The sequence below is a fragment of the Meleagris gallopavo genome, chromosome 4 (assembly GCF_905368555.1).
Source record: "Meleagris gallopavo chromosome 4, MGAL_WU_HG_1.1, whole genome shotgun sequence".
Taxonomy (NCBI): Eukaryota; Metazoa; Chordata; class Aves; order Galliformes; family Phasianidae; genus Meleagris; species Meleagris gallopavo.
In genome coordinates, this window is record NC_139407.1 from 63,714,942 (window position 1) to 63,726,959 (window position 12,018).

At 39.4% G+C, this 12,018-nt stretch overlaps 1 protein-coding gene across 3 annotated transcripts in view; it reads left to right on the plus strand.

Moving 5' to 3' along the window:
- FAM53A (family with sequence similarity 53 member A) overlaps positions 1 to 12,018 on the plus strand; it is a 65,885-nt gene that overhangs the window by 20,479 nt on the left and 33,388 nt on the right. For 2 of the 3 annotated variants that reach the window (XM_085223642.1, XM_085223640.1), the window contains exons 3-4: positions 7,048 to 7,102; positions 9,381 to 10,180. In XM_085223642.1, the coding sequence (XP_085079768.1) occupies positions 7,048 to 7,102; positions 9,381 to 10,180 (855 nt within the window). The remainder of the gene's footprint in view (positions 1 to 7,047; positions 7,103 to 9,380; positions 10,181 to 12,018) is intronic. The other variant, XM_085223643.1, reaches the window with a different exon arrangement.

Consider the following 12,018-nt stretch of genomic DNA (forward strand, 5'->3'; position numbering starts at 1 on the left):
TATTTTTAAAACTTGAACAGCTCCCTTCAGAGTTCTTCTAATAATTTGCATGGTTTTGAATCCCCACCTAAAATATGTGCAATTCTTGAAAGGCGTATGTAAAATGTGGGAAACTTGATATCTTAAAATAGAAATCCTTAGCTTGCATTTATTTCAGCTTACGTGTTGAAGCACTTGGGATAGGCATTTCATAGGGGAATTTGCTTTCATCATGAAGTGGCAGTCTTGTGTCACTTCTAGTTAAACTGTAGGCTTAGATATGGGTAAATGATGATCTGTAGTTAGTAGTAGTGCTGCTAAAATGTAGTGGGCAGCTTGTAATTCATAGTTTGAGCCACTTAAATGTGCAGAACTTTAGGAATTGAGACCTCCTTTTACTGGTGGTCACTGTAGTTTTTGAACCAGGGACTTATTAGAGCAGAGGAGGGTGTACTGCTATTTTTTACACTGTGTGGACTTTATGCAAGAATACTTTCACAATGTGATTCCACCACTCTCCTGTTGTTTTCTTATTCTTTTACTTATTTGTCTTTAAAGTAAAACAAGGAGAAGAATTACTGGTGTGAAAATAAAAATGACAAATGATGTCCTGTCAGTGCATAGATCTCCTTTTTTCCTCCCCTTTTGAGCCATCAAGTAATTGGTTACGTAAATGCTCTAGTCCTTGAAGGAAGATGGTTCTGAGGTCAGGGATAGGTTCTGTCTATGGACAGTGACAGCTTGAAGTGTGGAAATGATGGGGTGATGTGTAGAAATGAAGAATGAGCAAATGGGAAGAAAGGTATACAACTAGCTTGCTCCCTACCTTAAAAGGATTCAGAGAATCAGTAATGGCTTCCTGAATAAAATTTGAATCTAATAATGATCAGAGTACACTTTCACTTTCAAGGGTTATAAAATTTTAGTAAGGGAGAAGACTGATTCAGCTCCCCCCACCGTAACTCAACTGTAGCATATTTTGTAGACTTTTTGGTAAGAAGTTCATCTTAACGTTCTGTTTTCAAATTGCTGTTGTTAATAGTAGAAAAAGTTCTTAAATAGTCTTGCCTGCACTTTCCTTCACATGTGCTGGCACAAGTCTGTGGGACCATGCAGTGAATCATCTCATGAGCTGAGAGGACCACAATTAACCTCTCTTGCCCGGATTAATGTTGTCTTATCGGTTTCATGATCCTGCTCACAGTGCATCTGCATAACTTCATGTCTTGGCACAAGTAGATAAACCAACATTTCCTCTTTTCCCTGGCTGTTTTATGCTGACCCTGAAGCTAAGTCTAGACTTGAGCTTTGGGAGCCTGCTAGGATTTCTTCAAGCACTTAGCTTCTAGTGGTTTCAGAGACCTTTAAATACCCCTAGAAGACTTCAGGCTTTTTCAATCATGAACACAGGAGTGGAGAAGCTGTTCTGGAAGCTTGTCCTGTTTAAGTTCTCCTAAGCAAAGCAATGTTTGCTGGCCTGTGAGCTGGATTACAATTCCATAAAAGTACAAGTTTGAGTTGGTCAGTGTAGTCAACAGGAAAACATATTTTATAAAATACCTGCTTAATTGTGGAACCCATGTAGCAGTGTGGAATATGCTTTTTAAAAAGCTCTCTTAATTTCCTTTATTCAAGCTTTTCAATTACTTTTTTTTTCCTATGGATATTCTCTTAAGAGTCATTTTCTTAGAGTTTTGCTTTTTCTTTGTTGTTTCTGGAGGAATTACTTCATTCGTGGGTATTTTTTTTGAGCAGTTTCTAGATTTTGTGGGTAGCTGATCAGAAGTTGTTACAGTTTGAGCAGTTAGAACTCAGTGTATTTATTGTATTTTTTTTCTCCGCAATATGAAGAACATGAAAATGATTCTGTAGAGAGCTAATATCAAGAAAGAGCCATTAAGACTACTTTGACATGGGTGGAAGTGGGAGTGTGTTTTGGAGGAAGGGGGTTGTTTCATTTGAACATGTTCTTATTCTCCCTCATCCGAGTGACTTCTCAGGCTCTGGCATGGCTCTGTTCCTGTATATTTTTGTTGGAAGAAAAAGGTACTGTTACAGGTGAATTTTCATTATGAGTTAAGACTTAATGAGAGAAGAATTCTCTTCTAGTTGTATAAGATATTTTACTAGCTCATACAGAGAATAAGAACTTGCCTTTCCCAAGTATCTACCTATTTGAAATACAAAACCACATGTATCCAGCCAGCAGGGAAAAAAGAAAAGCCATACATAGGGCTATAAAAGAAAAAGGAATTGCTCTTTGAAAGCCATTTACAGAGTCACAGAATGGCCAGGGTTGGAAGGGACCTCAAGGATCATGAATCTCCAACTCCCCTGCTGCAGGCAGGGCCATCAACCTCCACATTTAATATTAGACCAGGCTGCCCAGGGCCCCATCCAAACTGGTCTTGAACACCTCCAGAGACAGGATATCCACAGCCTCTCTGGGCAGCCTGTTCCAGCACCTCACCACTCTCATAGTAAAGAACTTAACATTTACCTTATGGCTACCATTCTGTATGAAGATAACATATGTAGGATATAACACACTTCTTCATTTGTGTAACCTGTACAATGACAAATTATATTTCTTTGCTTTTGTCTAAGTATGTTGTAGTATATCATCTGCAGCTTCTCTTGCTGCTCTGTTAACCAACATAGTAATTTTCCAAGCTACTGTAACACATTTGATCAGTCTGTGCTCAATTATGTCTCACAGTCTTGTGCTGCACTTGCCTTTATGGGAGTTGAAAGAAAAATGATTGTTTTTCCTTCTGTAGAAGCAGGAAGGGATTCTTGATTAGGGTGTTAGGTTATCCCAAACTTTTATCTCAGGTGATCGTTGTAGCTCCAAGTAGAATACAAGCTCAAAATAGAATAGTTTTTTGGCTGTCTCAGCAGTGAGATGTTCTGCAAGCAGTGTTCTGAGGTCTCCCCAGATCAGAGTAGAGAGGCTGAATCTCCTCCCTGGACCTGTTGACCACTATTCTTTTGATGCAACCCAAGATGGAGTTGGCTTTCTGAGCTTCGTGGGCACATTGCAGTCTCATGTCCAGCTTCCCATCCACTAGTACCCCCCATGCCCTTTTTGGCAGAGCTGTGGTCGAGTCTTACATTCTTCCAGCTTAGTGGGGGTTGTGGTGATCCAGGTGCGAGACAACTGGGCCTGCTGCTTGAGCCTGTTTAAGTGTCTCTGAATATCATCTCATTCCTTGGGCATGTCAGTTGGTGTCATCTGCAAACTTGCCAAGGGTGTGCTTGATTCTGCTGTTGATGTCACTGATGAGGATGTTAAAGAGCACCAGAGTCAGTACTGACTCCTGATGGACACCACTTATCACTGGTCTTCATCCTGATATTCAGCCATTGACCACCCCTCACTAAGTATGGTCTCATAACCAGCTCTTTGTCCATCAAACAATCCACCCTTCAAATCCATATTTGTACACTTTGGAGTGAGGGATGTTACAGGGAACTGTGTTGAAGGCTGTACTGAAGTCCAAGTAGATGATATCAGCAGCTCTTTTCTTGTTCACTGATGTAGTTACACCAGCATAAAACTACAAGGTTGGTCATGCAGGATTTGCCCTTGGTGAAGCTGTGCTAGTTATCCTGTAACATACCCCTTTCTTCCATATGCCTTAGCATATCTGCCAGGAGGATCCGCTTCATGTTCTTCCCTGGCACTGTGGTGAGGCTAGCTTGGTCAGTAGTTCCTTGGGTTACCTTTTCTACCCTTCTTAAAAATGTGTACTATATTGCCTTTTTTCAGTCACCAGGGACTTGAGCTTTCTCCCATGACTTTTCAAATATCATTGAGAATGTCTTGGCATTGGATGAAAAGCCACTGGTAGAAAGACTTGAGGGCCAAATCTAAAATGTGACTTGATCACTTCATGTGCTGATAACAGATGAAACGCTTTTCCATGCTGTTTTCTAGCTAGTCATAATTAGAAGGTGTTTGGTAGAAATGAAAGTCTGATTTGGGGACTTATTCAAACTATGGGCGTCACACTTACATGGTGGTAGTTAAATTAGGACTTGAATAGTAAACTCTGGCTTTCCTGTGGTTTGGGAAAAGAGCCAACTAATTGGAGGAGTTCCAAATGTACTTGGGAACTGGAGAAAATGCATTGACAAGTTAATTTTAAGATTGTGAGAATTGAGAAATATGCTTTTTAGGGTAAAATACATGTTTTCTTGTTGTTTTTCTTTAAGCATTTGTTCAAAAAGCAATAGTTGGACATGCTTGAGATCTGGAGTCTATCAGGAAAAAGACCTGATTGAATAACTTGGCCTTGTTTAAAGAAAGTGTCCTTCACACAGAACTTAGCAGACTTCCCCATTGCTTTGTAAACTCTGCTTATCTTTTTCCAGTAAAATCATAAAAAATAATAAAAAGACTCTTTGTTCAGAAAGCTTCAGGTAGTTCTTCCTATGAAAGGGCTGACTGGAGGAAAGCAGTGTATGTAGGCAGTACAGGTGAGCTGATAAACTGGTTCAGGGCTTTTCTACAGTAAACCTAGTGGGACATCTGCCGTGTTCTCTATAGATAAAAAGGATCCTAACGGCAGTAAACAATTTACAGCTTTACAGGTTCTACTCAAGTTTGGACTTACAAACATCATTATAATACACTAACGGGTAAATCTTCCACATACTTTTAGTTTCAATTACAGAAATCCCAATTACATATAAGAGAGGTTCTTCACTCCCTTATTTCACTGCATCAAACTTTTACTGATAATGATGCACTTTTTCCTTTCTCTTGCATTCAGTATCAGATGTCACACTTAATGGGACTCTTTGGCTTCAATCTCCAAAGAATTGATGCTTTTTTGTGATTTTACAGGATTCTGTATAAATGATCACTTCAGAGAATGAATTGTAGCTGTAATGTGCTTATCTCACAGAACTGAGCACTGACTTCCCTAGAAGCTGCTCAGAAACAGCTCTAAGGATGGAACTGTTGGCTGTTAAGAACACTGCAGCCATTCCCTGTAGTGCAGATGATCTATGTATGTGTAGTCCAATTTTTTCAAGTCCCTTTCAAAAATGCTTTTTTTTCAACTGTTAAAGATGCAGTAGAATGGTTTCTATTTTATGGACAAGGCTTCCTAAGGTGGTTAGACTGTAACAAATGAAACAGACGTGTGCAGAGCACCCTGTGAAAGATGCATTTGGCCAAATGTTTGCAAAAACTAAATAGCAACCTAGTGATGCTCCCATGAGATTGTCCTTGAGGTTCTGATCCTTTTACATATCCAAGATCTTAACCTGTGTGTATAATCTCTTAAACAACTGTAATAATAATTATCCTTTTGCATGTGGCTTGAGATGAATTAGCTTTAAGACTTCAGTGTGGCACTTGACTCCAAATATATATTTTCCTTAGTTATAAATTGATAGTTAATAGATTGATGCTGTTATCGATTTGGGGAAAACTAGAGAGGAAGAAGTTTGGGTAACCTTATGTTTAAGATTTTTTGTCCTTCAGAGATGGATAAAACACAGCCATTGCTGTTATCTGTGTACTCTTGTGTTCTGTATGTTATCTTAGTATTATTTAGTAAATTACTGATACTAGCTTTATTAGTGTGTTGGACATAACTGACAACTGCAATTATAAAAGGCAAGCTAGTGAGAGTGGTAGCTCTTGCTCTTAAGTTTGGCTTAAATTTCTGAGAAGGACTCATCATTTGCAAAATGGATGGAGCTTCGAACTTCTGCTGCTTAAAGTATTTTCCTTTAAATAGGAAGCTATAAATGCATCTATAGATGCAAGGAAAAGGTGATGCAAATAGCTTCTCTCATATGCTGACTTTGATATGAAATAAGGTTAATAATCTGATTGCACTCTGTCCTTTCCAGCAGTTCTTCCATTCCCTACCTCCAAAACAAAGTCACCAAGGGAATACTACCATAGCTTAGTATCTATGTCACCTGAGGAATTCAAGGATTGAAGTGGATCAGCAATATTCAGTTGTGTTGCTATAAAGCAAGAAACAAAAGCTTTGTAGGCCAATGGTGTTTGTTTAAAAAATGTCTGGTAAGGAAGCCTGTACAGTACAGATGTCTTTTGCCTATATACTAAAATGAGTTTAAAAGAGCAACACTTCTTATATAAAGTAAGCTTCCTCTCCATGCTGAGATGTTGATGTAGAGGAATAAAGAATGGTCCTTGGGATCTGCTGGGCCTGAAGCCACTTTATTTGCAAGTACCTTCTTTGCAGCTTGCTGTTCAGCATCCTGTATGCCTGAGAAACCTGTACTCTAACAATGCCATGTAGTGATATTTCTTCCAGGTGAAATTCACTAAAGAAATGGAAACTGCCTTACATATAGGTATGCCTGTATTACTGTGCAGGTGCTGCAGATAAAGCTTAATCTTAAATTCTGAAGGCCTTTACACACAAACTTTAAGTAGGGGTTTTACATTGTTTCAGACTAATAAGCTATTGACAATGAACTGTATTAATTCAAAAACTATGCAAAAGATGAGTTTTAGACATGATTTACTTTTTAATGACTCTTATGCCTTAAGAAATAAGGAAACATTTTGCTGTGCTGGTATTTAAGAACATGTGAAATAATAAAGCCTGTCTTGGACATGAAGTTTCTAGTGGAGACCTTGAAGATTTGTATGCTTAATTTATCTAAAGCTATTCCTCATTCATTTAAGGTGAAGTATTTTGCTATTTAGCCTTAAGATTGAGCATGGAAATGTGGTTGTCACACTGTAAATCAGTTGCCACTGAAATGAGAATTGAACCAAAGCTTTTTCAGTGAATGATCGTTCTTAATTCTGTAGTTTACTCATATGGGCTAACGTTGCAACAGTTTGATACTTAACAATGTATCAGAAAATATTGCCAATAGTTAAACTTCAGAGTTTTCATTCTGAAAGATTTGCTGTTCAGGAATTTCTTCAAGATACCCAGCAAAACCCATTCCTTTTAAGGAGGTTGTTAGGGGCGCATAGAGGGAAACTGAAAACTGCATGTGTTTTCCTTGGGGTGTATGCTGGTCCTTTCACACAGTTAAAACTGTTTTTCTGATTGATTTCAGTACTCATCTGAGAAGTTGAACAAAAGTGGCAGCTTGTTCTCTTTCGAAATCAACGGTAAGTTCTTCAGAAGCCTTAGCTGTGTTTTTTACTGAGGTAATTGGTATAGCAAGCAGCCTTTCTTTTGTAAATAAGGTGAGGGGGATGGAGCATGCAGTTGCAGAGCCTGCTGGTTTAAGCTGGTCTATGAACAATACTGGGAATAGCTGGTTGTTAGTTTTGTACGTGTGATCTGCTTTGCATAGTAAAAGCCCTGGTAACACTTCTTATGTTATCTGCTACGGTGTACAGAAGCTCAGCAATGCTGGTTTTCATACTGCCCATCTCCTCTGCTACAGGAAATCTCTAACCTCTTTACACACCTTCTTGCAGGCTTTGCCACACAGAATGTACAGTGCGATGCAAACCATAAGTCATGTCCAGAGCTTTGAGTGCATTAGCTCCCCCTCCCTAATCAATATTTCCTTAATCCTGTTAAGAGTAAACTTTATCACCAAAACTCAAAAGCACGCTAACTGATACAGAAGTGTCATGCTGCTTTATTAAGGGATGGATTTGTGTGTTCTGTTGTTTTAAAGCATGGGCAGTTCTTGCTCAGTGCGACTCCCTTTAAAGCATGGTGCATGGTTTGTATGAGGTTCCAAAGGGAAAGAATACTTTATCTCAGTATTTTTTGATAGCATGTGAAAAGCACATGTGCAACTTCTGACTTTTTTTTTCCTACAGTGAACTTTAAACCATCTTCCATCCTAGGAGTAGGCTTCCTAAGGATTTTTTTTTTTTTTAAATCAAGCGAGACGAAGCTGAAAATTTGTCCTACAATAGATGCAAGGAGTTTCGAACAGTATCTGGATCCCATTGTGCTGGCTATTTTACTTGCATTGAATTATGGATGGTCTCTGCCTTGAAGAGCTTACGTGCTTAAGGCAAAGCACAGTATGTGGTTGTACCCATTTGAAAGAATGGAGGAGGAAGGACAGAGGAATTCTAATAAAACATGTTGTCTGAATAGGCCAGCTGTCTGCACAGTTAAATGATTTTGAGACAATAGGGTGTTCTTTAAATAAGATCCAAATAAGCAGGATAATCCATGACATAGTTTGGGCATGGAACATGTACAAGTATTTGGATTTGTAATTTTTAAAGCTACTCTGCAAAACTTTTATCTGTTGATTTAAAAAAAAAAAAAAAAAAAAAAAAAAACACTTTTTGGACAATTAACTGTAAGAAAACAGGTATTCAATACTTAGGCTATATTCTAGACTCTTTAAAGAGGTCTATATGAAAAAAAACAAAACCCTTGATAGTTTAAATAATTCTTTAAGTCCAGGATAAGTGAAGCTTCCTTGGCTAATTGGTTTAAATTAGCAAATTTTCTAACCAAGCATGAAGCACTGCTAACTGGCCAACAGTTTTACTGCTTTTCAATTTGCAAATCCAAAGTCTGCTGTAGTTCTTCTTACACTTCATTGTATAATGTGGAGGAACAGCTGTAAAATGTGCAGAATGTTCTCAAAGAAATGCTTTACAAAAGAGTGAGAGGCTTCACTGGCAGACTTCTTTTAACCCAGCATTGCCACTTCAGATGAGAAGTTGTGCACTATGCGTTATATCTGTATTCACAGTAAAACTTGCAGGAGGTTCTGAAGGCATCCTCACTATTTTAATGCACTGAATTAAGATTTTTTTTTTCTGACACTTTGAATATGAGCAAAAAAAAAAAGGAAACACAGTACAGTCTAAAATAACTTTATACTGTTTCCAATTTAAATTAAAGCTATTCACAGCATGGAATGTGAACACCCATCTCTTGGAAACGTTCCTATAGTAAGGTTTCTTAATGGAGAAATATTACAGCCAAATGAGAGGCAGCTGTCTATGAACAGATTATCCTGCTCTTTTTAAATAAAAATAACATAGAAATCCTTGGTAGGGTTTCACAAGGGTTGTTAATCCACTTTTGTACTTTTGATTCACTATTGCAGGTTTTAGTTTCTGTTGTATGGTGTCTGCACTAGAAAAGCAGATAACGGATCTGTTACTGTTGCTCACAGAGAAGAAATAGAGCTCTTATCCTTGAATACACAGCAAAAAGACTTAAGTAGGTACTCACATGTGTACTGGAATGCCTGGAGTTGTCCCTGAAATACTTGGTCTTCATGGTTTTGGAGCTGTATAACTTGTAATTATATTTTTAAATGTTGATGAGGAGCTGGGTATTTGTGGCTCTCTTCTAAGCCTGAGTTGAGTAGTGGCTTTACATTAAACCAGAAATAAAGCAAGTAACCTTTTCCTTCCCATCTATCACCTCTTTCCTTTTTTTTTTTTTTTCTAGAAGACAGTCCTTGGAAAGCTCTAAATGGGGGTTGTCCAATCCAGACTGATGCCAGGAATTCTGCCTACCCTTTCCCAGTGTGCCCCTTCAGCACCGGCCCTGCCACCAATGGCACTTTGCAGTGGCAGCAGGAACCCTCCAGCACGTCCATGGTGTCAGGATGGATCAGTGAGTTAAACCTCAACGAAAACTCAGGTCAGCCCTTGGCACCACCCACAAAACGCCACTGCAGGTCCCTTTCGGAGCCAGACGAGCTGGCTCGCTGTCGCTCACCCTGGAAACCTGGCAACTCAAAGGTTTGGACTCCCGTGTCAAAGAGACGATGCAACAGCGGTGGCAGCGCAACCTTGCAACGCTGCAACAGTCATGGAAGTGCGACCTTGCAGAGAAGCACAAGCATCAGCCTGCCACAAAACATACTGTCCCTCAATAACGTCTTCACCGTCACCAGCTTCAACACATCACCAGTACCCAGACCTTCCTCTGCCAGCAGCGGGTTTGTGGACAGCAGCGAGGGAAGCACGAGCTCCAGTACACGCTGGAATTCCGGAGGGCCCTGTGACTTTAACCCAAGGCGTCGCCTCTCCCTCTCCCAGGAGCACATCACTGAGACCGGGAATCTTTTGCCTTCAGCCAACAGCACTCCCACCTCCACACCCGAGCTCAGCCGACGTCAGGGCTTGTTGAGGTGCCGCTCTCAGCCTTGTGTTCTGAATGAAAAGAAAAGCCGGCTAAAGCGCAGACGGGAGGAGGATGTACGATGGAACAGGCCGTCTTTAGACTTTTTTAAAATGACACGGGTGAGATCTTACTTTCCTCAGTTAGTGTGTGTGAAGGGAACAGTTGCAGACGGGTTATTTCTTGATAAATCAAACTAATTTGTAGCTGTCTTTAATACTGATCTGTACTAACTTCCCCAGTTCAGTGGAGTTCTTATTACGGGAAAAATACCAGTAAAATATTGAACTACATGCTGTGGAATATTCACTGAGCTAGCAGGTTTGCCTCCACTTCACTTAGCTGAAAGTCTGTACGACAGCATTGGTCCTTCTACCCTTGTGAGACAGTTTACTTATTAGCTTAGAGGATGTTCTCTTTTAGAAATATGACTTGATAAAGCTGTAGGGCAGGTAGTCAGGTGGCAAGCCACAGAGAATGACTTACTCATTGGCAAGTTTGGTAATGAGCTGTGTTCTTTGTACGACTAGACAATGTTCCAGGTTTTGTTTAAGATGCACATTTCTTACTTAAAGAAACAAATAAGACCCAATTAGCTGTGTTAATCACTGCTGAGATTGGGTTGCTGTATTCCGGAAATACTAGTGAATTTACTTTTCAATTGCATGTGTGGCCTAAAACAGATTTCTTCACTTAAGCTGAGTATAAAATTTAGAAGTTGCTCTTCTCAAGGCTAGATTAGTTGCTTGCATTCTTCAAGCTCTAGAGATCCTTTCATTTGTCCATATGTTATACTTAAGGAAGAATCAGCTGGAAAGGACCTGATAGAGCTCATGTCTATAGGAAGGGCTTTTTAAATATTTAGGTTTGCTACTGAATTGAAGAGTGTATATAAGACTAATGTTCAGGCATTCCTGATCGCTTTTTACTTTGCCTTATTTTGAAAGCTGTCTCATCTTAAGCTTGAGTAGTTTAAGCAGTTTCATTCTACGGTGTCATAGTTTGCTGGAGTAATTTTTTACTGTTTCAGTATAATCTTTCCACACTGTGTATTAAATGAAGGGAAGAAAGAATAGTTGGGAAATGTGTAGTCTTTTAAATGAGCTGAACTTCAATGAAGACATCTGTTTTAAAACTAGGAAAGGGCTGAAAATGCTTGAAGTAAACTTTGAATCAAGTTTTCAATCAATGATATGTTCTAGAATGGTGGTTTATTAGCCTATTACATTGATAAGTGTAACATTTCTTCATAACCTGTGTTCTCCTTGTGCCCCAAGTCCTAGCAAATGTATATACTTTGGAACTTACATTGTGGTCCTAAACATGTATCTCTAAGCTTAAAAAAAAAAAAAAAAAAAAAAAAAAAAAAAAAAAACCAGAAAGCTTTGAGGTGACCAAATAGCAGCTTTTTCAGGGGAGCTACAGGAAAGAAGGGGATAGGCTTTTTATCAGGGTCTGTGGTGATAGGACGAGGGAAATGGTTTCAAGCTTAAAAGGGGGTAGATTTAGGTTGGATATAAGGAAAATGTCTTTTACATTGAGGGTGGTGAGGCACTGGCACAATTGCCCAGAGATGTGGATGCCCCATCCTCAGAGACAGTTGTGGTGAAGCTGTATGGGGCCCTGGGCAACCTGACCTTGCTGTGCATGTCCCTGTTCACTGCAGAGGAGTTGGACTAGGTGGCCTTTAAAGGCCCCTTCCAACTCTGAGGATTATGTGATTCTACGAAATATCCTTCGTAAATCAAAAATTTTCAAATAGTGCTTTAAAAACAGATCAGTGAATATTTTTCCCATGCTATGATAGAGTTGATGTTGCAGGGAAAAAGACTCCTGCTTAATGTAGCAGTGCTATTCTGAAGTCGCATCGGTGTGAAGAGTGGAGTTTTGGTCCACAGCTGTTTCTCCCAGTGCACTCTGAGTTCCGAGAGGTTGGCATTGAAGCACCTGCCAAAATTAC